At 46.7% G+C, this 26,337-nt stretch overlaps 1 protein-coding gene across 1 annotated transcript; it reads right to left on the minus strand.

The window, feature by feature from the left end:
* Positions 1-30: 30 nt before the first annotated feature.
* Positions 31-26,006, minus strand: tasora (transcription activation suppressor a). Its single transcript, XM_035777028.2, has 23 exons — positions 25,583-26,006; positions 19,481-19,626; positions 19,283-19,375; positions 19,124-19,196; positions 18,719-18,810; positions 18,389-18,523; positions 18,064-18,194; positions 17,509-17,540; positions 17,230-17,335; positions 16,965-17,068; positions 15,427-15,530; positions 15,270-15,342; positions 14,923-15,191; positions 12,311-12,878; positions 11,748-12,061; positions 11,440-11,569; positions 7,343-9,726; positions 7,038-7,160; positions 5,806-5,965; positions 5,464-5,572; positions 3,066-3,244; positions 2,432-2,587; positions 31-2,187 (listed from the first exon to the last, which is right to left on the minus strand). Exons 1-23 carry the CDS (start codon positions 25,812-25,814, stop codon positions 986-988), a joined length of 6,915 nt encoding a protein of 2,304 aa, XP_035632921.2. The 5' UTR covers positions 25,815-26,006; the 3' UTR covers positions 31-985.
* Between the last annotated feature and the right edge of the window lie 331 nt (positions 26,007-26,337).

The raw sequence follows: 26,337 nt of genomic DNA on the forward strand, positions 1-26,337 counted from the left end.
AGTAGAAATAGTTTTGACAAAACAAAGCCATAATTTTGACAAGCATGTTTTAATACAAACAAAGTTGTAAAAAATAACATTAAGATAAAAACCACTGGTTGTCTGTACAAGGCCACATGGCTACAGTATACTTCTTTACAAAACCAAAAAAGGTACAAGGATATTAACTTAGGCCTAGATTCAATCAGATCAAGTGTAGTTTAGTGGTGTTGAAGGTCAAACTGAGGCATCAAATCAGTGAGCAGCTGCTCTTGTGATAATTGTCACTCAGCCACACCTGGCTCTCTCCCATTAGACGTTCAGAATGAGGAAGTGTAGGCTATATAGAAATAATCACGCTCTAATTGAACAATCCTGAAACTTAATATTGAGGGTTTCTATCTCCTAATGGAGGTGTAGACTACATCTCACATTCCACTGTTCAAACTTATAATGGGATTTCTCTTAATGCAACACCGTTCAGACAATGGCAATGTCCACTGGGTATAATGCCAGGAGCTGCTAGTGGATTTGACAGCTCTGCTGTTCCACCGCAGAAACAACCGCTACGCAGATGTCGGCTAAAGGGGATCTGATTGAATACAGCCCCTAAACAAACAAGATAACAAAAAGTTTTCCTAGAAAATACAAATATAATTGTTTGGTTTGACAAGATCTGACAGGTTAGTGAGTAGTATCATCAGCAGGCAGCACCAGCCAGGCCACAGCTGGCTTTACCATCTGGAAGGGGAAAAAAGTTATTTCCTGTCAAGTAAAGCACTTCTTTAGGATCATAAATGAAGATTCACTAGTGGGGCCTGTTTGGAACAGGAGGGTTCAGTAAGAAATGTAATGTTTAGAAGAGATTTGACTCGGTCAAGTAGGTAGTCGTGCTAGTTGCTCACTATCCATCTGGGCACAACAGAAAACAAAAATGAACATCCCGGTAAATCCTCAGTGTTTTCAGGTTGATACCTACTGAACACAACTCTTGTTTGTTCATTCGTCACCGCTTCCAAGGACCATTCCCACGCCCCTGGTTAGCAGTCTGGTTACTACCCCAGGGGTGATGAGGGTTACCCATCAGTCGTGAAGGGAAGGTGTGGCGCCCCAGCCCGATGTTCTGCTGCTGAAGGCCCCATAGACAGGACTCTGACCCCCCTGCCTGGCCCATCCTAGCCCAGCCAATGGCATTAGGCATCAATGGTCTAATACCCCCCCGTCCTGCAGGTCCTTCCAGCCTATTCAACATGGGCCTTTGGAATATGCTCATGCCATGGTTGTGCAGATTGAGGTTACTGTTAAGGAACAGTGTATTAGGCATGGGTAACAAGCCGTTTCTCTGCTGCTGTCTCGCTGCCTGTGCCAGTCTGTCTGTCGCTGCCGCTATGTAATCCCCACCACCAACTGGCCGGGGGGCTGCTGCCCTGGGACCTGGAGGACCAGGGAGGGGGCTGCTAGGGGCTTTGTCAGTCATTCCTCCTCCCCCCTGGAGGCTGCCTTCTACTGGGCTGGGTTTAGTGTTCTCCCCCTGGGACCTTGGAGGCTCAGGGCCTGGGGGGTCGTTAGTGTTGCTGGGTGTGGCCCCCGACTCCCCATGACCCTCAGTGACAATGCCAGCTAAAGGATCCCGGTGGCTGCTGAAAGTGTTCAGTCTGCCCTGGGAGCCACACAAAGACATGTCACTGGTCACCTCGGCACCAGGAGTTACACTCAGACCGAGCTTAGAGTGGAGTGAGGAGAGGGTAGCTTCTTTAGCCTGCCATGTGGGGGTCAGTCCCACTTCCTTCTGGATCCCAGCAGGGGACTGGCTGGAGTGGAGAGGGACAGGACCAAGGAGAGAGACAGGGGAAGGGGTGAAACCAGGAGTGAGGAAACCAACTCCAGAGTCCCCTAGACACCCTGGTGAGTCTGTACCCAGGCCAGGAATCCTTGGTCCTGGTGGGGACTCTGGTCTCTCCCCATCCACCTCTTGAGGTGCCATCTGTGAGCGAGCAGCCTTATCAGCCTTGAACTGAGAGATGGCCTCCTTCAGGGCCTGGAAGTTGAGCTCCATGGGTGTCCCCGCGTCAGGAACAAGCTGGTCGGGGAGGGATGGACGGAAGTCGTCCTCGTTTAGCGGAGTGGACAGGCGGTCCACCAGGCGATCTGGGGAGGAGGGGGAGTCCAGAAGGATCGGTTCCTCCAGCACATACTTTTCCTCTCGGACTGTGGATGGAAAATACAAAAAGGTTAACAGTGTTATGGGTCAATTGGAATAAACATTGGGAAGGGCAGAATTGTTCTGTGCTCTAGAGATCCTGTTTAGATGCCTCGTTACCCTCAAATATGAACCTATTGGCCAACAGCATTGCCTGACCATGTCCCCTGACCAGAACAAACTCTGTGCACTAGTTAAAGGCTATGGTCAGTGGAAAAACTCCTGTTCCTAAATATGACCCATATTAACTACCTGTAGTAGCTGCAGCTATGAGGTCTACTGAGGTAGACCGCTTGTCTCTGATGTCATGGAAACCAACTAGGCCACCGAAGTTGTGCATGATGTCGTTGATGTTGGCGATGACGATGCCAGTACTGGAGTAGTGGGGGAACATCTCGAAGTGGCTCTCTGGAACAGCAAAACAAAAAGAAGCGCTAGTTTAGCGTGAAGATGTGTCGTTGCTGAATGTACTGTGCCTGCAGCTTGATCAAAGTCTAGGTTGTGTGTGTTACCCGTGAGGAAGATGTGTAGTTGCTGAATGTACTGTGCCTGCAGCTTGATCAAAGTCTAGGTTGTGTGTGTTACCCGTGAGGAAGATGATGTGTCGTTGCTGAATGTGTTGTGCCTGCAGCTTGATCAAAGTCTAGGTTGTGTGTGTTACCTGTGAGGAAGATGATGTGTCGTTGCTGAATGTGCTGTGCCTGCAGCTTGATCAAAGTCTAGGTTGTGTGTGTTACCCGTGAGGAAGATGTGTAGTTGCTGAATGTACTGTGCCTGCAGCTTGATCAAAGTCTAGGTTGTGTGTGTTACCCGTGAGGAAGATGATGTGTCGTTGCTGAATGTGTTGTGCCTGCAGCTTGATCAAAGTCTAGGTTGTGTGTGTTACCTGTGAGGAAGATGATGTGTCGTTGCTGAATGTGCTGTGCCTGCAGCTTGAGGAGACAGTCCAGGTCGGGGGCGGGGCGAGATGGAGCGTCACACTCATGGTATGGCAGGAACTCCACAATGTTTTTCTTCTGGTACGTGGTCAACAGGTTCAAGATCTTCCTGGCTTCACTTTTAAACCTGATGGGGACAGAGATGAGGAGAATGAGTTTAATCAAACCTGAGAAGTTAGAAAACAAATCCCAATTTTCCCCTGCCACTTTGAACAGAATTTCTACTTATTGCATTTACAGTGCCTTGCGAAAGTATTCGGCCCCCTTGAACTTTGCGACCTTTTGCCACATTTCAGGCTTCAAACATAAAGATATAAAACTGCATTTTTTTGTGAAGAATCAACATCAAGTGGGACGCAATCATGAAGTGGAACGACATTTATTGGATATTTCAAACTTTTTTAACAAATCAAAAACTGAAAAATTGGGTGTGCAAAATTATTCAGCCCCCTTAAGTTAATACTTTGTAGCGCCACCTTTTGCTGCGATTACAGCTGTAAGTCGCTTGGGGTATGTCTATCAGTTTTGCACATCGAAAGACTGAATTTTTCCCCCCATTCCTCCTTGCAAAACAGCTCGAGCTCAGTGAGGTTGGATGGAGAGCATTTGTGAACAGCAGTTTTCAGTTCTTTCCACAGATTCTCGATTGGATTCAGGTCTGGACTTTGACTTGGCCATTCTAACACCTGGATATGTTTATTTTTGAACCATTCCATTGTAGATTTTGCTTTATGTTTTGGATCATTGTCTTGTTGGAAGACAAATCTCTGTCCCAGTCTCAGGTCTTTTGCAGACTCCATCAGGTTTTCTTCCAGAATGGTCCTGTATTTGGCTCCATCCATCTTCCCATCAATTTTAACCATCTTCCCTGTCCCTGCTGAAGAAAAGCAGGCCCAAACCATGATGCTGCCACCACCATGTTTGACAGTGGGGATGGTGGGTTCAGGGTGATGAGCTGTGTTGCTTTTACGCCAAACATAACGTTTTGCATTGTTGCCAAAAAGTTCCATTTTGGTTTCATCTGACCAGAGCACCTTCTTCCACATGTTTGGTGTGTCTCACAGGTGGCTTGTGGCAAACTTTAAACAACACTTTTTATGGATATCTTTAAGAAATGCCTTTCTTCTTGCCACTCTTCCATATAGGCCATATTTGTGCAATATATGACTGATTGTTGTCCTATGGACAGAGTCTCCCACCTCAGCTGTAGATCTCTGCAGTTCATCCAGAGTGATCATGGGCCTCTTGGCTGCATCTCTGATCAGTCTTCTCCTTGTATGAGCTGAAAGTTTAGAGGGACGGCCAGGTCTTGGTAGATTTGCAGTGGTCTGATACTCCTTCCATTTCAATATTATCGCTTGCACAGTGCTCCTTGGGATGTTTAAAGCTTGGGAAATCTTTTTGTATCCAAATCCGGCTTTAAACTTCTTCACAACAGTATCTCGGACCTGCCTGGTGTGTTCCTTGTTCTTCATGACCTCTGAGACTATCACAGTGCAGGTGCATTTATACGGAGACTTGATTACACACAGGTGGATTGTATTTATCATCATTAGTCATTTAGGTCAACATTGGATCATTCAGAGATCCTCACTGAACTTCTGGAGAGTTTGCTGCACTGAAAGTAAAGGGGCTGAATAATTTTGCACGCCCAATTTTTCAGTTTTTGATTTGTTAAAAAAGTTTGAAATATCCAATAAATGTCGTTCCACTTCATGATTGTGTCCCACTTGTTGTTGATTCTTCACAAAAAAATACAGTTTTATATCTTTATGTTTGAAGCCTGAAATGTGGCAAAAGGTCGCAAAGTTCAAGGGGGCCGAATACTTTCGCAAGGAACTGTAAGGCCAATCAGCAGTTGAAACAAAGCGTCCTCCCGCCACTGTTTTGGGAAAAAGCTGAGGGATGGGCCTGGAGAAATGTTATCACTCAAATTCATAGATATGTTATGGATGTTCAGACCTCAACATGGTTGTTTTAACCAGGTTGAGGCTACCAAGTTTGCATTTATTTTGTTTACAAAAATTTAAGTAAAAACAAACGTATATTTTAGGTTCTGATGGGGTACGTCAGTTGAACTAAGCTCATACGGCATTTAAGTTATATTCTTCCTAGAATCAATGGGTACATATAATTCATCTATAAGTCCAAAAATGTGGATTGCCCAAGTTATTCTGGATAAGTGCGTCCTCTGCTTAATGACTAAAATGTCAAATGTAGTTAAATCTTAGTTTGGAGTTTTGCACAGTTTCACCAACGCAACAAAAACTGCCTTCCAATTTGTTCATAATATAATGATTTTATGCTGGAGCTATTGAACATTGACCATTTCAAAAGCACCAGTACCTGGACTGTTCCTTGAGTTTCTTCTGGGTCTTCCAGTGGACCCTCCACCTCCACACGCTCTCTGCTGAGTTCTGTTGGTCCAGGAACATCAGAATCACCCGCAGACGCTCTACAACAACATGTCACTCAATTACAGAATGTAAAAAAACCCTGCTGGTCAACAATAAAACAACAGGCGGTTGGGGCCATGCACCAGTCCCAGACACACGTTGTGCTCAATGTCTACCCAAAAGCATTAGTGCAAGCCTGCTGTCTTCTGAGTCTCCTTAACCTTTGTGGTTTTCTTCATGTTAGTATGCTGCTGTTGTCACAACAGCTGTCCCACTAAAACTCAAGACTCACCGTGAGTGATGTAGTCAGGGTTTAGGACAAACTCGTCTGAGACGACAAATCCCCCAGAGACAAACAGCTCGTTGTAGGTGTGGTTCTTCACATCGTCCAGACTGTCTACTCCAGCGAAGATCACCGACGGCTGCCTCTTCAACCGCACCAGCGCCGGGATCTGACCAACATGATTAACACAACACCACCTTATTAGAGCGGAACGGCCTTGACACTTTATTAAGAACACCTTAGAGCCGTTACTGATGTTACGACCTGCCGTTACAACCTGACCGATGTTACGACCTGCCGTTACTGATGTTACGACCTGCCGTTACAACCTGACCGATGTTACGACCTGCCGTTACTGATGTTATGACCTGCCGTTACTGATGTTATGACCTGCCGTTACAACCTGACCGATGTTACGACCTGCCGTTACAACCTGACCTGTTACGACCTGCCGTTACTGATGTTATGACCTGCCGTTACAACCTGACCGATGTTACGACCTGCCGTTACAACCTGACCTGTTACGACCTGCCGTTACTACCTGACCGATGTTACGACCTGCCGTTACTGATGTTACGACCTGCCGTTACAACCTGACCGATGTTACGACCTGCCGTTACTGATGTTACGACCTGCCGTTACTGATGTTACGACCTGCCGTTACTGATGTTACGACCTGCCGTTACTGATGTTACGACCTGCCGTTACGACCTGCCGTTACAACCTGACCGATGTTACGACCTGCCGTTACAACCTGACCGATGTTACGACCTGCCGTTACCGATGTTACGACCTGCCGTTACCGATGTTACGACCTGCCGTTACCGATGTTACGACCTGCCGTTACCGATGTTACGACCTGCCGTTACCGATGTTACGACCTGCCGTTACCGATGTTACGACCTGCCGTTACTGATATGACCTGACTGATGTTACGACCTGCCGTTACTGACGTTATGACCTGATGTTACGACGTTACAACCTGACTGATGTTAAGACCTGCCTGATGTTACGACCTGCCGTTACCGATGTTACGACCTGCCTGATGTTACGACCCGATGTTACGACCTGATGTGACCTGGCAATGGCAGAACAGTAGGTCAACTTTCTTTCATTACACTAAAGATGCCAAGCATGTTAGTTACCAGGTCCACGTTCAGAAAGGCACAATGTTGTGTGATGTATATTACGGATATATTTCATAGAAATATCATGATATATTTAATATTATTGTAGTGTACCTTGTGAATGTGCGCTGCAATGTCCTTGTTCTGGATGAGAACCATTAGTTTGTCCATCCGGTTCTCTCTCTCCAGGAAACTCACAGGACTGCGTTCCACATTACCCAACCTCTGGAGGTACTCCTAGTGGGATGAGAGAGAAACAAGATCAGTTTCATACATTGATACTACTACAATACATACACACACACCAAGCTCTCTCTCCATGTTTAAATGTGTATTTATAAAGCTCACCCCAGACACCATTCAATCATTCAAATGTATTTCTAAAGCTATTTTTACATGATTAGTTGCTTTAAAATAACCTTGATGTGGTGGGAGACCTCCCTCTCCCTCTCCTGTGTGTGGATGTAGAACTGGACAGAGTTCTTCTGGACATCCTTTATAATCTCCACCAGGTTACTGAACAACTCAGGCTTCAGCTGGCTGATCAGACTACTGATGGCTGAAGGGGAGGCGGGACCTGGCCCTGGGACAGGCTCTACCACTGGCCCGCCCACCCCTGACAAACTGTCAATCATCTGAGTGCGAGGAGGAGGTGGAGCCGCCACGGTGGCTTCTGAAATCGGCTGATCCAACATTACGACATCGTCTTTTGCTTCAAACATTGCACTTGTTTGTGGCGTGAACTTTGCTCGTAGCCCTCGGACATCAAAGTCAGTGTTCTGTGTTGTTGTTGTCCAATTATTTTCTTTTGACACATCACTTGGCTTGCAGGTTCCCAGTCTCCCACCTGAGTCAGGGTTCTGTGTTGAAGTTGTCCATTGACTGTCCAGTGGTTGGAGGGACAGGGGGTCCAGGCTGGAGCTGAGTTGCGGTAGTCCCATCTGTGTCTGTGGTGGGTTGTGGTAGAGAGTAGGAGAATAGGCCGTGCCGGGAAACGATGAAGAGGGAATCATTGTGCTATTATTATTATTAAAATGAGACACGGGTAGAGAACTGTAAGAGTTTGAGCTATCAGGACCAAACAGGCCAGGAGAGTGACGACTTGGGACAGACTGAGACACAGCAAGGCTAAGACCAGGACCAGGAGAGAGGCGGTGGCTGGGGACAGACTGTGACACAGCAAGGCCAGGAGTAGGGGCAGGAGAGAGGCGCTGGCTGAGGACAGACTGAGACACAGCAAGGCCAGGAGTAGGGGCAGGAGAGAGGCGGTGGCTGAGGACAGACTGTGACACAGCAAGGCCAGGAGTAGGACCAGGAGAGAGGCGCTGGCTGGGGACAGACTGTGACACAGCAAGGCCAGGAGTAGGGGCAGGAGAGAGGCGGTGGCTGGGGACAGACTGAGACACAGGGCCACAGAAAGAATGGTTCCAGTATGTAGTGGTTGGAGGAGAGTGGTTAGCATGGTGGCGGTTAGTGATAGATGAGACCAGGGCAGGTTGGGTGGCTAACGTGCCGGGAATCCATTGGTCCTGTATGTTTATGATGGTGCCCATGCGGTCTCGGAGCGAGGTGACGTAGGCCTGCATTGGAGGGGACGAGTTGTAGAAGGAGACGTACTCCGAGAAGTGCAGGAGTGGATGCACCGGGAGCTGCTGTGAAGCATTCTGGGTATGGAGGAGCGATGAGCTGTAGTGGACGCTCTCTCTGAGCAGGAGGATCTGCATCTCTGTGGAGAAGTCACTGAACTGCTGGTCCAGGATACTTTCCACTCTGGTCAGAACAGGTCTCTGGACAGGAGGATTTTGAATGGGAGGAGGATTCTGGATGGGAGGAATGGAGGAGGGTGGTCTGGGTGACACCTGCCTTGTCTGTTTCAACCCTGTCTCCACATGTTCGTTCTCTTCCTCCACTAATTCCCCTTCCTCCAGCTGCTCTTCCACCCCATCTAGCACTTCCATCAGGTCTTCCTCCTCCTTATCTCCCTCCATCACCTGTTCCTCTACCTCTTTAACCTCCTCCTCCTGTTCAACCTCTATTGTGTTTGGGTCTTCAGCTGCCACAACAGTTGGCATATATTTTCCTGTACTGCCTTCAGCTTGTTCCTGACCAGCCTCTATGGGGCTAGTATGGATTGGTTCTTCAGCTTGTTCCTGACCAGCCTCTATGGGGCTAGTATGGATTGGTTCTTCAGCTTGTTCCTGACCAGCCTCTATGGGGCTAGTATGGATTGGTTCTTCAGCTTGTTCCTGACCAGCCTCTATGGGGTTAGTATGGGTTGGTTCTTCAGCTTGCCCTGGCTCAGGGGAGGGGCTGCTGCTTTTCTCTGGGAGGCTGGTGCTCTCTGGAGTAACAGGGACCAGAAGGAGGCTCTGGTTTGTCTCGTCTGTGGTTGTCTTTTCATTGTTGGTTATTTCTGTAGGGTCACAGGGGGTTTCAGCTAATTGCTCATCATCCTCTATGGGACTGGGGTAGGGACTGGAGCAGGGACTGGGGTAGGGACTGGGGTAGGGACTGGGACAGGGACTGGGACAGGGACTGGGACAGGGACTGGGACAGGGACTGGGACAGGGACTGGCCTCTGGGGGCTCCTCTAGGGGAGGACTGGGGCTAGGCTCTGGGTGCTCCTCTAGGGGAGGACTGGGGCTAGGCTCTGGGGGCTCCTCTAGGGTAGGGGTGACGTTTCTTTCCCTTCGCTCCGGAACACAGCGGGGGTAGCTGCTGGTTGCCATGGGGATCTGGGGTACGAAGCGCGGGTCCTGAGGGTTGTCCTTCGCTCTCTGGCAGTACTTCTTCCACTTCAGCCCTACACAGGAGGAAAAGGTATTAGTAAATATCATAATAGTGTCACATATCAGTTTCTCACAGAAATGTAAACAAGTATTTCTACATATAAAAAAGAAACCCCCCCCCCCATCTTAAGTCTTCCTGGTATTTCCTTATTGTGGTACGTGAGTGATGGTGCAGGGAAAGTAGGATAGTCAGATTCACTGCTAGCTACTGCTCCTCACAGGTAGCCTATGGAAGAGTGACTGCACCAGCGGCCCATCAGACGGCGGTGGGCGTAGCGGCCCATCAGACGGCGGCGGGCTTAGCGGCCCATCAGACGGCGGCGGGCTTAGCGGCCCATCAGACGGCGGCGGGCTTAGCGGCCCATCAGACGGCGGCGGGCGTAGCGGCCCATCAGACGGCGGCGGGCGTAGCGGCCCATCAGACGGCGGCGGGCGTAGCGGCCCATCAGACGGCGGCGGGCGTAGCGGCCCATCAGACGGCGGCGGGCTTAGCGGCCCATCAGTCGGCGGCGGGCGTAGCGGCCCATCAGACGGCGGCGGGCTTAGCGGCCCATCAGTCGGCGGCGGGCGTAGCGGCCCATCAGACGGCGGCGGGCTTAGCGGCCCATCAGTCGGCGGCGGGCGTAGCGGCCCATCAGACGGCGGTGGGCTTAGCGGCCCATCAGTCGGCGGCGGGCGTAGCGGCCCATCAGTCGGCGGCGGGCTTAGCGGCCCATCAGACGGCGGTGGGCTTAGCGGCCCATCAGACGGCGGTGGGCTTAGCGGCCCATCAGACGGCGGTGGGCTTAGCGGCCCATCAGACGGCGGTGGGCTTAGCGGCCCATCAGTCGGCGGCGGGCTTAGCGGCCCATCAGACGGCGGCGGGCTTAGCGGCCCATCAGTCGGCGGCGGGCTTAGCGGCCCATCAGTCGGCGGCGGGCTTAGCGGCCCATCAGACGGCGGCGGGCTTAGCGGCCCATCAGACGGCGGCGGGCTTAGCGGCCCATCAGAAGACAAGATATAACCTAGACCTCTGATCTTCACTTGAGTGCCCAGAAAAAGGATCTAATACTGACTTTATTTGAGAGAAAAAATCCATCAAAACCTTTTGAGTTTGAATTTACTTTCTGTATCTATATATGGCTAATGCCAGAGTCTTATGGAGTTTGAATTCAAAATATCCCAAAATAGTATTTTGACTGACTTTGTATAATTTTAGGCCAGCCTACTCTGCAGTTTGTTACTATAATATGCAGTTTGTTACTATATATGACAATCACATTTGGCAATATACTATTTGTAATATAGGCCTAATGAGCTTAACACTTATTTTCAATCAAACAAAATCTCAAATCTGTCGCTATTATAGGCCATTTGATAGGCTACAACAAACGCAGACAAAGGTTGAGCCGATGCCCAGATTGGTTGGGAAGGTCATCGAGCATGTGGCGAAAGAGGAAGGCTGCAGTCGAGGGATATCACCGGACCTTCCTTTCCTCCGAAGAGGTCGACCTTTTGTAAGTGATGTCACGTGAACCTGGTATCTCCAAGCAGAGCTGGTCTGAGGCTTGCCTATATAGAGCTGCCATGATCCCATACCGTACATGCCCGAGAAACACCAATTTCTGTTCTACATAGCATATGCTGCGTGTATAAAACATTAGGAACACCTTCCTAATATTGAGTTGCACCACCTTTTGACCCCCCCCGTCAGGCGATACAGAGGGAACATGATAGTCCATCCTTACCTGTAATGGGGATGAGGACCCATGGAATCTGCTCCTCCCCCTGACATTGCGAGTGCGATCTCCTGGGCGTTTCACCATTGGAACTGGGGCTGAAGCCTTCCAGACTGCTCATACTGCCTGCTGCCTGCTCCTACAGAGAGACACATGATAATAAAATGTCATGTACACATAGGACAAACCCATATTGCACTTGGATTTACAGTAATTGAATTCATACCGATAGCTCCTAAGTAGTTAAGTAATTGGAAGCATATCAGATTAGGGGATATCCTCTTTGAAGTGATGCTAATGCCAGATGAGTTCAGTACCTCCAAGTAGTCAGCCTTGTCCTGTAGGCCCCCAGAAGGTCGTTTCCTCAGGTCAATGTCCTGATTGGGCGGCAGACCCAGCTTGATCATCCTATCAAACAGCAGAGCTTCAGTTTGCTCCGCCCCCTCTCTTGACCCTCCTCCTCTGCCCTCAGAACTCTGTGGCTGTTGCCCTGCAGCATTCTTCAGGCTGGTTAACATTTTCAGTAACTTGACTGCAGCCTCTGATCCATCTCTCCTCAGGTCCACGTCTTTCAGACCCACACTGTGGAGCATCAGAGAGGACAGACAGGACGGGTTCTGGCCCCCTTCAGCTAGAGGGAGGAAGTGAGAGAACAGAAGATAGATTGGGATCAACTCAAGATGTAATGTATCAGTTTTGGTAGGAGTCAGGAAGTTGTCCACCTGAGAGCCTAGATCGACGAGAAGTTGGATATCAACTTCAACTTATGCTTTAATTATGACCTGTCAAGGGAAAACTCTGGGACCCATGTTATCCCAAAGAAAGTGCCACAGTATTGAAACAATTCCAAGGCACCACCCCTCAGTAAGGCCTACCATACCTGGTCTGCTGTCCACTCCGCCCCTCTCCTGTGAGGCTTTTTTCAGGTACTTCAGAGTCCTCTCTGCAGTCTCCCTCTCCAGCTTTCTCTTCAGCCCTCGGGGGTCCAACAGGCCTGCCCCCTCCTTCGCTCCTCCCTGCGCCTCTCCCCTCTTCCTCACATCCCCCTCTGCATTCTTCCGACACTTCAGTATCAAGTTGATCAGCTCCTTCACCTTCTGAGGGTTGGAGTCAGTGCGAGACTGAAACGGAGAGAGGTTAACCTGGACCGCCGGAGGCTGGGCAGCAGTGGGACCATTAGGCTTGACCTTTGACCCTACCACTGGCTTGTCCCCGCTGGCCCTACTACCACCCTCACAATCAGTCACAGGGCTGATGTTATCAGGCACAACACAGTAACTCTCCATCATCTCCTTGGCCCGGACCACAGGCATGGTGTAGAGGTTAGGGCTGTAGACGTAGGAGCGCAGGTAGCCCTCCATGTTGAGCTTGTGGTGTTTTGGAGCCGGGAACAGCTTCCCTCGGTCATCCAGCTTGGTGTCGTACTCAGTCATGGGAACGTGGCGGAGCTAGAGAGGAGAGATGATGCAGTACTTTACCATCTGCTTGTATGGAAAATCACTAGCTCCATGTCATACAGAAAGGTTGACAGTATAACAAACCCAATAGATCATCAATAACATGCACCTTATGGCTGTCTTTGGACGATATGGGGAAAACTTTGACTCCAGACAGAAATCTAGTCAAAACAAGTATATTTAAGGAAGCACCAGTCTATTAAATAAACAGTGGTCAAATGAAGCAGTTGCTAAGCTACAAGACTGTTTTTCTAGCACAGACTGGAATATGTTCCGGGATTCCTCCGAAGGCTTTGAGGAGTACACCACATCAGTCACTGGATTTATCAATAAGTGCATCGATGACGTCGTCTGTATCAATAAGTGCATCGATGACGTCGTCTGTACAGTGACTGTACGTACATACCCCAACCAGAAGCCATGGATTACAGGCAACATCTGCACTGAGTTAACGGGTAGAGATGCCGCTTTCAAGGAGAGGGACTCTAACCCAGAAGCTTGAAATAAATCCCACTCTGCCTTCCGACGAACCATCAAACAGGCGAAGCGTCAATACAGGAATAAGATCACATCGTACTACACCAGCTCCGACGCTCGTAGGATGTGGAACAACAAAAGGAAGCACAGCCGAGAGCTGCCCAGTGACATGAGCCTACCAGACGAGCTAAATAACTTCTATGCTTCGAGGCAAGTAACACTGAAACATGCATGAGAGCACCAGCTGTTCCGGACGACTGTGTGATCACGCTCTCTGCTGCCGATGTGAGTAAGACCTTTAACCAGGTCAACATTCACAAGGCTGGATTTCCACAGACTGATTTCCAGTACGTGTACTCCAAAGCATGCGCTGACCAACTGGCAAGTGTCTTCACTGACATTTTCATCTTCTCACTGTCGGAGTCTGTAATACCAACGTTACAAGCAGACCACCATAGTCCCTGTGCTCAAGAACACTAAGGTAACCTGCCTAAATGACTACTAGTAGCACTCACGTCTACTCACGTCTATGGCACTCCACACTGCCCTTTCACACCTGGACAAAAGGAACACCTATGTGAGAATGCTATTCATTGACTACAGCTCAGCACTCAACACCATAGTGCCCTCAAAGCTCATCACTAAGCTAAGGACCCAGAGACCTGACCGTGTGGTGCAAGGACAACAACCTCTCCCTCAACGTGATCGAGACAAAGGAGATGATTGTGGACTACAGGAAAAGGAGGACCGAGCACGCCCCCATTCTCATCGACAGGGTTGTAATGGAGCAGGTTGTGAGCTTCAAGTTCCTTGGCGTCCACATCCCCAACAGACTAACATGGTCCAAGCACACCAAGACAGTCGTGAAGAGGGCACGACAAAACCTATTCCCCCTCAGGAGACTGAAAAGTTTTGGCATGGGTCCTCAGATCCTTCAAATGTTTTACAGCTGCACCATTGAGAGTTGCATGACAGGCTGGTGTAGAAACTGTTCAGCCTCTAATAACTCTACCCACATGTACATAATTACCTCAACGCCGATGCCCCCTGTACATTGACTCTGTACCGGTACCCCCTGTATATATCATTGCTATTGTTATTTACTGCTGCTCTTTAAATGATTGGTTCTTACTTTTTTTGTGTTTTTTTTTTAAATACTATTTTTTTTGAGGTTGGTATTTTCTTAACTGCATTGTTGGTTAAGGGCTTGTAAGTAAGCATTTCACTGTATTTGGCACATGTGTGGTATATGGCCAATATACCATGTTCCTGGATACCACCCTTAGCCGTGGAAAATTGACCATATACCACAAACCCCTGAGGTGCCTTATTGCTATTATAAACTGGTTACCAATGTAATTAGAGCAGTAAAAATACATGTTTTGTCATACCAGTGGTATACGGTCTGATATACCATAGCTGTCAGCCAATCAGCATTCAGCGCTCGAACCACCCAGTTTATAATGTTCAATATACCACGGGTTTCAGCCAATCAGCATCCAGGATGCAAACTACCTGGTTTATAATAGCATATCATTATCATGTCACACATTTATACCTTTCCATCGTGAAGTCCACTTAGGTAGTCCCTGGCCTGGTGCTCGACCCCGGCCGAGAGGTCAGCAGGCGGGTTGCAGCGCACCTTGACTAGGGCATGATGCAGAGCCGGGACAAAGCTTTTAAGCTGGGGCATCACAGTGTCATGGGAAAATGACGACTGCAAAGGCTCCTGGGTAGCTGGACAATTTGTACTGTATTTTGTCACATCCCTCGACTCTTGAAAAACAAAGAGTGCTTGAAGGCCTCTTTTCCACCCATCTCTTCTTTCTGGAAAAACACAATCATTACTAGAGCAATTACATTCTTCACAGTTTTAGCACATAAGACTTTATACTCTTGACCTACCAGTTGGAGCAGCCATCTGAACTGAAGACAGGAGGAAGAGGAATCCTTTGTCAGCCAACGCGTGGACAAGCACCTGCACATAGAACAGGTGTTAGAACAGCCCGGGAGCAAAAGCCTGCAATCCCAGTGGCTCTCCAGGAGGAGGTGCTGAACCTACCAGTCTCTGTGTCTCCAGGCCTTGTAGCAGTGCTGCCAGACAGTCACCTGACTTGCTCTTGTCCACTACCTCCAGCAGACTGCAGTAGGTTCCATTCTTCAACACTACAATACCAACACACAGACAGTACAGAATAGACATTAGAAGCCCTGTGAATAGTAGTGGGTCTTCTTCAAAATTGCTGGTTGGTTATGGCAGGAACAGCTGAGTATTCAAGACACATAAATTCCATTGTGAACTCTGAAACGCACAATTAGAAAGACAGCCGGTACCGATGTTGTACAACATGGGGCGGCAGGTAGCCTAGTGGTTAGAGCGTTGGACTAGTAACCGAAAGGTTGCAAGATCGAATCCCTGAGTCTTTTAATTGTGCGGTTTATATTTCACAATGGAATGTTCATGTCTCTTGAATACTCTGCTATATTGGTAACATGGTAAAAATCCATCGTTCTGCCCCTGAACAAGGCAGTTAACCCACTGTTACTAGGCCATCATTGAAAATAAGAATTTGTTCTTAACAATACAACAGCGTTGAGATCCTGTGACTGTGCTAGCCACTCCATTATAAACAGAATACCAGCTGACTGCTTCTTCCCTAAATAGTTCTTGCATAGTTTGGAGCTGTGCTTTGGGTCATTGTCCTATTGTAGGAGGAAATTGGCTCCAATTAAGCGCCGCCCTCAGGGTATGGCATGGCGTTGCAAAGTGCCTTCCTTCTTCAAGTTCATTTTACCCTGTCCAAATCTCCCTCTTTAACACCAAAGCACCCCCAGACCATCACATTGCCTCCACCATGCTTAACAGATGGCGTCAAGCACTCCTTCAGCATCTTCTCATTTTTTTCTGCGTCTCACAAATGTTCTTCTTGTGATCCGAACTCCTCAAACTTAGAGGTCTGTCCACAACACTTTTTTCCAATCTTTCTCTGTCCAGTGTCTGTGTTCTTTTCCTTTTATTGGCCAGTCCGAGATGGCTTTTCTTTGCAACTCTGCCTAGAAGGCCAGCCTCCCAGAGCCGCCTCTTCACTGTTGACGTTGAGACTGGTGTTTTGCGGGTACTATTTATTGAAGCTGTGGTTGAGGACTTGTGAGGCGTCTGTTTCACAAACTAGACACTAATGTACTTGTCCTCTTGCTCAGTTGTGCACCAGAGCCTCCAACTCCTCTTTCTATTCTGGTTAGAGACAGTTTACGCTGTTCTGTGAAGGGAGGAGTAGACAGTGTTGTACAAGATCTTCAGTTTCTTGGCAATTCCTCGCATGGAATAGCCTTCATTTCTCAGATCAAGAATAGACTGACAAGTTTCAGAAGAAAGTTCTTTGTTTCTGGCCATTTTGAGCCTGTAATCAAATGCACAAATGCTCCAGATACTCAACTAGTCTAAAGGCCAGTTTTACTGCTTCTTTAAATCAGCACAACGGTTGTCAAAAACAAGGACATTTCTAAGTGCCCCTAAACTTTTGAACGGTAGTGTGTATATTACTTGATCTCCAGCACCTGCTTAAAACCAGTGTGTGCGTGTGTGTGTGTAATGTGTACCTTCGTGGCTGCCTGCGTACAGGTTCCAGGAGAACAAAGCTGAGGGGATCATCTGATTCACCTGGTCTATACACATCACCAGACCCAACTCCAGCTTCTCAGGCCTAGAAACAGACACACAAAGACACAGGTTCATTTACTAACATTCAATCCTCTTCACGTGGACATCTGTCGATGTAATGTGGCTGAAAAACAAATATTAAAAATAAACAATGACTTCATTATCAAGTTGACATTGATTTGTAAAAGAGGTCACATGACTCACAGTTTGAAAGGCAGGAAGGGGGGTGAGAAGGAGCAGAAAGAGACCTGGGACACTGCTCTACCCTCATTCACCAGCTCTCCACTCCACACTGTGTATTTACTCCTGCCTGTAGACAAAGAGACATGAAAATCATACAGCCACCAACAAATAACACACACAATGACTGGACTTACTCAATGAAGTCTCTCTGGATAAGAGCACTGCTCAATGACTACAATTTAAACAACCCTCCGTATTTTTTGCGCTGTTCATGAATGAATCACAAAAGATGTAGATTACCTGTACTTCCTTCAGACGTTTGGCTGTTTGACCTAAATAGCGAAAGAAAACAACAATTGACCTAACATTGTCACACATACACACCTGTATTAGGCCACAGCCTGTCATTTCCAATGGGAACAAATGAGTCATAGTGGGCAGAACAAGCAAGGAGGTGGGCAGAGCCTGGTACGAGCTAGTGAGATCCTATTGGCCCATTCTAGCATGCAGCTACATATTTACGTTAGGGAACGCCTACTCTGAAGTGCGCGTTTGCAATAACTCAATTTGCCTTTAAACTCCTTGTAAATAACGCTATTTTTAAAAACTTTGGCAACGGGTAAAGTCTGCAAAACTGAATCCACTCTGTTCATAACAGACAACTGTATGGAGATCAAATGTTTCATCGATGAGAAAATTTGCAGAACGTCGGCCAAACTCCATCTCCTCCCACTGCCGGCCACTGTGCTTCCTCTCACTACCATATTTGGTAGTGAGAGGAAACGCCAAGCAGATGCTTCACATTTATACATCCGGTGAAATATCTGTCTCATTGTTCTATCTGTGCTGGAGTACCTCAGGGGAGCTATGGGCTTGGCTTGAAGAGGAGCATCTTTGCCTTTGAACTGGAAAGAGACCACTGCATAGGGACACACGTGTCTCGGCCGAGCCTTCAGCTCATCAAAGTCATACTCATAGAAGTATTGCTGTGGGGGGAAAGAGTAGACAAACAGGACAGAATGGGACTTAAACACAACAAACTTTAATGCCGCACTTGCATATTCAGTTTGATTTGACAGATGTTTCTGTTTGCCAAACAAACAGTATCAGTAAGTAATCGGTATAACACATCTACTGAGCCCCGTCCTCTACACACAATGTTGTCGGTACCAGTGTTTACCTGAGTAAGCTCGTATGCTCTATAGGAGGTGAGAGATGTCACTTTGCTGGCGTTCTTGGAGAAATGGCTGTCAAACTTGGGCGTGGGGTCCAGAAGGTTCTTTGACATGTTCTCATAGATGCTCTTCACTTTACCCTGTGTGTGTGTGTGTGTGTGTGTGTGTGTGTGTGTGTGTGTGTGTGTGTGTGTGTGTGTGTGTGTGTGTGTGTGTGTGTGTGTGTGTGAGAGAGAGAGCATTTTCATTTATATGTTCAAAATGACCTTGAATTTTGCCTGACCACGTAAGGACGAGAACTTTTGAGAAAAACAAGCAATGGTAGTTTTTGTTACCTTGATGACCTTGAATATGATGATCTCTCCCATGACTCCAGGGTTAAAAGGATTGATCTGCAGTAGGTCTGAGTTTTTAGACAGATAAACACCTGAAAGACACAACAGAAACAATTCAGTCCTAATCCTCCTGATAACCGTTTTACCACAGATGGAACAATGAGACATATTTCACTGGATGCATAAAGGTGAAAGGTGAGAGGAAGCCCATTGGCCGGCAGCGGGAGAAGATGGTCTCTTAGTTATAAAAATCTTTGGTTTTACTATCCCAAAAAATGTAAAATGTTCTACAATTAGCCTCACTTCAGTTTAGAAATATCTGTATAACACAAAACGTCAATAACTACATGTTCCAACACTTGGTCAGGTTTAAATAGCCCAAAAGTAGATGGACAACGACCTTACCCTTGGAGGGGTTCCCCAGAGCTGTGATCCAGCTGTGCCCCACAAGCAGGCCCTTCTCACAGATCCATGGCAGCTATAACCAGGGGTATAACAGTATTATTAGACATAATATGTATACTCAATCGTACATAGAAATGTGTAAATGCCATAGGTTCTTACCTTGGTGGTGTCAGCCATCAGGAAACAATGAGTCTCCTCCAGTTCCTTCTCCGTCCTCCCATCCTGCTTCAGCTCTCTCCTTTTCTCTACAAACTGTCAATCAAACAATGATTTTTTTTTTTAAATATGAAAAAACATCTGCGCTGCAGATTAAATGGCATTTCTGGGTGACGTCAACCGGCCTAAAGCATTACGTACGTCCTTCTCCAGCAGCTCACTGTGGACCAGTCTTGGCTTGGTGTACATGAACATCCCGTTGGAGCTGGCTTCTCTGTAGTTGGATGACAGGATGGTCAAGATGTCTTCAAACTCCCGGGACTCTGACGACACATACTGGAACAAGGCTGTTGGAGACAAGAGACAGTCAGGTTGGTCAGTTCAACAGTATGTCTATCCCAATTACAATTTAATTTGTCCCGTGACAAAATAATGCAGAAATCTAGAATCAAGCACTAAATAGTGTCCCACACATACAGTGGGGCCAAAAATGATTTAGTCAGCCACCAATTGTGCAAGTTCTCCCACTTAAAAAGACGAGAGGCCTGTCATGTTTATCAAAGGTAAACTTCAACTATGACAGACAAAATGAGAAGAAAAAAAATCCAGAAAATCACATTGTAGGATTTTTAATGAATTTATTTGCAAATTATGGTGGAAAATAAGTATTTGGTCACCTACAAACAAGCAAGATTTCTGGATCTCACAGACCTGTAACTTCTTTAAGAGGCTCCTCTGTCCTCCACTCGTTACCTGTATTAATGGCACCTGTTTCAACTTGTTATCAGTATAAAGGACACCTGTCCACAACCTCAAACAGTCACACTCCAAACTCCACTATGGCCAAGACCAAAGAGCTGTCAAAGGACACCAGAAACAAAATTGTAGACCTGCACCAGGCTGGGAAGAATCTGCAATAGGTAAGTAAGCAGCTTGGTTTGAAGAAATCAACTGTGGGAGCAATTATTAGGAAATGGAAGACATACAAGACCACTGATAATCTCCCTCGATCTGGGACTCCATGCAAGATCTCACCCCGTGGGGTCAAAATGATCACAAGAACGGTGAGAAAAAAATCCCAGAACCACAAGTGGGGACTTAGTGAATGACCTGCAGAGAGCTGGGACCAAAGTAACAAAGCCTACCATCAGTAACACACTACGCCGCCAGGGACTCAAATCCTGCAGTGCCAGACGTGTCCCCCTGCTTAAGCCAGTACATGTCCAGGCCCGTCTGAAGTATGCTAGACAGCATTTGGATGATCCAGAAGAAGATTGGGAGAATGTCATATGGTCAGATGAAACCAAAATATAACTTTTTGGTAAAAACTCAACTTGTCGTGTTTGGAGGACAAAGAATGCTGAGTTGCATCCAAATAACACATTACCTACTGTGAAGCATGGGGGTAGAAACATCATGCTTTGGGGCTGTTTTTCTGCGAAGGGACCTGGACGACTGATCCGTGTAAAGAAAAGAATGAATGGGGCCATGTATCTTGAGATTTTGAGTGAAAACCTCCTTTCATCATCAGCAAGGGCATTGAAGATGAAACGTGGCTGGGTCTTTCAGGATGACAATGATCCCAAACACACCGCCCGGGCAACGAAGGAGTGGCTTCATAAGAAGCATTTCAGCAACAGTGTGTAAAAACCTTGTGAAGACTTACAGAAAACGTTTTACCTCTGTCATTGCCAACACAGGGTATATAACAAAGTATTGAGATAAACTTTTGTTATTGACCAAATACTTATTTTCCACCATAATTTGCAAATAAATTCATTAAAAATCCTACAATGTAATTTTCTGGATATTTTTTTCTCATTGTGTCTGTCATAGTTGAAGTGTACCTATGATGAAAATTACAGGCCTCTCGTCTTTTTAAGTGGGAGAACTTGCACAATTGGTGGCTGACTAAATACTTTGCCCCACTGTACATACACAGGGTTTGATTTTTTGTTGTTGTTGCCACTTGTCCTTTCGACAAGTATGGGAGATATATTTCAATTAGGCTGTTCTAGGAATATATTTTAAAGTTGTCAGAATGACATGACCAATGTTGAATAGAGGGGATTCCCCTCTATTCAACAGTGTCAGTAATTTCTCAGCTCCCAATATTGGGCTCTGGAGATGCGGTTTACAACCCGATTAGGCTAAGCAGCGTTTTTTCATCAATTGCGGGTCACCATTTGTGGTTACGCCGATGGAAAGTTTAGGAAATCGGACATGACAATTAGATTAATACATGATAATGGCTAAATAGTTAACTACCGAGAACTAGTCGGCAGGGGTGCAACTTTCACTGGGGACATTAGCATTTGTCATCCCCCCAGTTTTAGCATTGGAATATGATACAAAACAAGGCAACGGTGTGCTTCAGGACCATGTGGACGCCTCCGAGAGGTTGGGTAGACTGTTGAGTGTTTACCCGACTGGATAAAAAAAAAATGTTACGTCCCTCCCACTTCTAAAACCAAAGTTGCGCCCCTGCAATCCAGCATAAACAATATGTGTTGAATTGGCTATCTAATCTCTAATCTCTCTCCCTCCTCTGGCCCACTCACGTTTGCACACAAGCAGCTGAATACACACACCATGATTTTTCCAGGACTTTCATGACTGTACGAAGCCTGTTTGCTGACCAAAAATGTGGTATAACTTTGCAAATAATTCACTAATGAACAAGTAATATCAACAAATGTGCGCAGGCGGCAACAATTGGCTCTCAATAGTGCATCTCGCAACCGGGGATAACTGAAAGACAGCTCTGCAATCCTACTCCAATACGCTCTGCAGAAATTGTGATAACAGCAGGGCAATTCCATGATAGAGTGACACGGAGACTCAGATTTTTCTTTTAAAGATGGATGGCCAAACAAAAACCAATGATTGCAAAGTAAAACAAACCATACAACTCTATGTACAATGACTACTTTTAACAATTCACACTGAACATTTTACAAAAACATGTTTACAGTGCAGCTGTTCAACACCATCATCCCAGAAACCCCTGGACCCACTCCAATTTGCATACCGCCCCAATAGATCCACAGATGACGCAATCTCTATTTCACTCCACACTGCCCTTTCCCACCTGGACAAAAGGAACACCTACGTGAAAATGCTATTCATTGACTACAGTTCAGCGTTCAACACCATAGTGCCCTCAAAGCTCATCAATAACCTAAGGACCCTGGGACTAAACACCTCGCTCTGCAACTGGATCCTGTACTTCCTGTCGAGCCGCCCCCAGGTGGTAAGGATAGGTGACAACACATCCGCCACGCTGATCCTCAACACAGGGGCCCCTCAGGGGTGCGTGCTCAGCACACCTTGTGTACTCCCTGTTCACTCATGACTGCACGGCCAGGCACAACTCCAACACCATCATTACATTTGCCGATGACAACAGTGGTAGGCCTGATCACAGACAACAACAAGACAGCCTATAGGGAGGTCAGAGACCTGGCTGTGTGGTGCTAGAGCTATGATTGTGGACTACAGGAAAGAGGACCGAGCACACCCCCATTCTCATCGACGGGGTTGCAGTGCAGCAGGTTGAGACCTTCAAGTTTCTTGGTGTCCATACTACCAACAAACTCACATGGTCAAAACACACCAAGACAGTAGAAGAGAGCACAACAAAACCTATTCCCGCTCAGGGACTGAAAAGATTTGGCCTGGGTCCTCAGATCCTCAAAAGGTTCTACAGCTGCACCATCGAGAGCATCCTGGCCTGTTGCATCACTGCCAGGTATGGCAACTGCTCTGCCTCCCACCGCAAGGCACTACAGAGGGTAGTGCGAACATCCCAGTACATCCTGGGGCCAAGCTTCCTGCCATCCAGGACCTCTATACCAGGCGGTGTCAGAGGAAGACGCTGAAAATTGTCAAAGACTCCAGCCACCCTAGTCATAGAGACTGTTCTCTCTACTACCACACGGCAAGCAGTACCAGAGCGCCAAATCCAAGAGGCTTCTAAACAGCTTCTACCCCCCCAAGACTCCTGAACATCTAGTCAAATGGCTACCCAGACTATGCACATCCTCTCCACACCACTGCCACTCTGTTATTATCTATGCATAGTAACTTTAATGAACTCTACCCGTTAATTACTTGTATCTCTTATTCTTATTCATATTATTTGAAACTGCACTGTCGGTTAGGGGTTCATAAGTAAGGATTTCACTGTTAGGTCTACACCTGTTGTATTCGGTGCATGTGACTAATAACATTTTATTTGAAATTGTGATAGAATCATAAAGCCTTCCCTTTCAAATCACAAAATAATTTCACAAATGCAAAATATACACTTACTGTAGGCTGTTTCAACCTGCTTTAATACAGTTGCAGTGGACAGTATTTTTCAGTTACAACACGTTCCTGGCTTCCTTCTTCCAATACACAATTTGTAAGTCGCTCTGGATAAGAGCGTCTGCTAAATGACTTAAATGTAATGTTAAATGTACACACACAGGTGTTCGAAGCATGATTGGCTAATTAGCACGCATTCCCTCTGTTTTCTGTCTGTCTTCATCCAATGACTTATAATGCATTTGGAAAGTATAACGAGCCCTAGACTTTTTCTACATTTTGTTACTTTACAGCCTTATTCAACTTTGTTCTTACTTTGCTCTGTTCACCGTTCCCGACTAGTCTCCCAGGCCCTGCCGCTGAAACATATCCCCACAGCAAGATGCTGCCACCACCATACTTCACCGTAGGGATGGTGCCAGGTTTCCTACAGACATGATGCTGGAGGAAACCTGGCTTCTCTTGATTTCATCAGACCAGAGAATCTTGTTTCTCATGGTCTGAGTCCTTTAGGTGCCTTTTGGCAAACTAAGCGGGCTCTCATGTGCCTTCTGTCTGGCCACTTTACCATACAGGCCTGATTGGTGGAGTACTGCAGAGATGGTTGTCCTTCTGGAATGTTCTCCCATCTCCACAGAGGAACTCCGGAGCTCTGTCAGAGTGACCATTGGGTTCTTGGCCACGTCCCTGATAAAGCCCTTTCTCCCCTGATTGCTCAGTTTGGGCAGGCGGCTAGCACTAGGAAGAGTCTTGGTGATTTCAAACATCTTCGATGGTCACTGTGTTCGTGGGGACCTTCAATGCTGCAGACATTTTTTGGTACCCTTCCCCAGAGCTGTCCCTTGACACAATCCCATCTCGGAGCTCTACGGACAATTCCTTTGACCTCATGGCTTGGTTTTTGCTCTGAAATGTACTTTCAACTGTGGGACCTTATATAGACAGGTTACCAAATAATGTCCAATCAATATAATGTACCACAGGTGGACTCCAATCATCTCAAGGATGATCAATGGAAACAGGATGCACCAGAGCTCAATTTCGAGTTTCATAGCAAAGGGCCTGAAAACCTATGTAAATAAGGTATTTCTGTTTTTTTTATTAGATTTGCAAAATGTTCTAAATCTGTTTTAGCTTTGTCATTATGGGGTATTGTGTGTAGATTGAGGAAAACAAATATTTTAATTAATTGTATAGTAAAAACAGTAACGTAACAAATGTGGATAAAGTCAAGGGGTCTGAATAATCTTACGAGTGTAACGGAACAAAGATTATCAAGGGCTAGAAATTGCCCGGCAATAAAAAAAAACACACCCAGAGTACACTTTTCAGAGTAACAAATCAAATCTATATTATTCTGATCCAACAATTTTTTTTGTATATCAATAACATACAAAACACTACGACATACGGACTAATTGGGTCTCGAGAAATGGCACCTCTGCCTCTAAATTGTGTCCTGTAGAGCAGGTTGTCTCGGATTTGTTCCCTGTATTTAGGATCCAAAGTCACTTCTGTCTGGAAGGGTATGTAACGACAACCAGGGACCGTGGGTGTGTCCAAACAAAGACTACTAGCGTGCTAATGTTACCTGCTGAAACGGTGTGTAAGATGTAGGCTAACAGCATGAACATTTCACACAAGACATCTAACTAACACAACTCTCATGTAGTGCCCACCTCCACTCTACACTCCAATGGCTACCTCGCTAAAGTAGCTACCTGACCGGGTAAACCATGTTTCAATTTCAGGTGCAATAAAAGCAGGTGACCTTAGCGAAGAACATGCTAAGTTACAAGCTAACGTTACCCTCTAGTTATTTGCTGAACGGGGTCAAATTCAATAATGAGACAGATGGAATACAGTTTGTTTACAACTAGCTAGCTAGCTTAGTTCCCGGCTAGCATGCAGTAACGTTAGCATTATTTAAATGTGGGAAAACATCAGCTAGCTAGCATATACGGCGAATTTAGCTATTGAGAAAGTAGCTACCTCTCTTTTCTTTGTTCTTTCTCGGTATTTGAAAGTTCAAGTGGTCCCCCGCCTTTGGAATATATTGCGTAGAAGACACTCCAGTTCTCGGTCTAGTCTCGGTACCACCAGCTTGCTCGGTACCAGAGTGCTCGCCATCTTGACTTGGTGTAACGTAAGTCTCGGGTGGGATGTAATATTTCACTGAGCTGTATTTCGATGCAGGGACGCTGCCACCACTGTGGCTCTCCATCTTAGATAGACACTTATTTGACAAAAAAAATGCAATAGACACTGATCTTTCTTGTTAAATCGGCTGAGAGTGTTTTTTCCCCACACACTCAGAGCACAGACACTCCAACCACATCTCCGCCATGCTGCTTCACTGACGTTTTCGACGCACGGATTGCCTTGCTCCCCCCAACACCACCGCTGACGCTGCGGATCAGGCAATCGATGCATTGGGTTTTATGCGAAGGGTTTTAGCGCCACCTGCGGGTAATATGAACGAACTGCATGATGTCTCGCTTTATATTACATTTTACACGTGAGCTGTACGAAGTCATTATACAAGAGTAGCTTGTTTTATTTAATTGTATATATTTTTTACATTTGTGTTTCCGAAATATTCACAAGCACTGTCTCCTTCCACGTATTTACTGACTAAAATAATCAGCTCTTGAATGACATGCTATTTGTTTTGTTGTCCTGATGCACAGATGGACAAAAGAAACCTGAGCTGGCATGAGGCAAGGCCCTTGGGAGACAAGGTACGC

The sequence above is a fragment of the Oncorhynchus keta genome, chromosome 10 (genome assembly GCF_023373465.1).
Source record: "Oncorhynchus keta strain PuntledgeMale-10-30-2019 chromosome 10, Oket_V2, whole genome shotgun sequence".
Classification (NCBI taxonomy): Eukaryota; Metazoa; Chordata; class Actinopteri; order Salmoniformes; family Salmonidae; genus Oncorhynchus; species Oncorhynchus keta.

Bases quoted from the DNA above. Each gene is read 5' to 3' on its own strand.
- tasora (XM_035777028.2), bottom strand. From the start codon at position 25,814: ATGGAGAGCCACAGTGGTGGCAGCGTCCCTGCATCGAAATACAGCTCA. The intron at 5,966-7,037 runs GTACACTACAAT...CATGTTGGTCAG, and splicing joins TTGCAGCGCACATTCACAAG to ATCCCGGCGCTGGTGCGGTT. The intron at 5,573-5,805 runs GTGAGTCTTGAG...ATGTTGTTGTAG, and splicing joins CCCTGACTACATCACTCACG to AGCGTCTGCGGGTGATTCTG.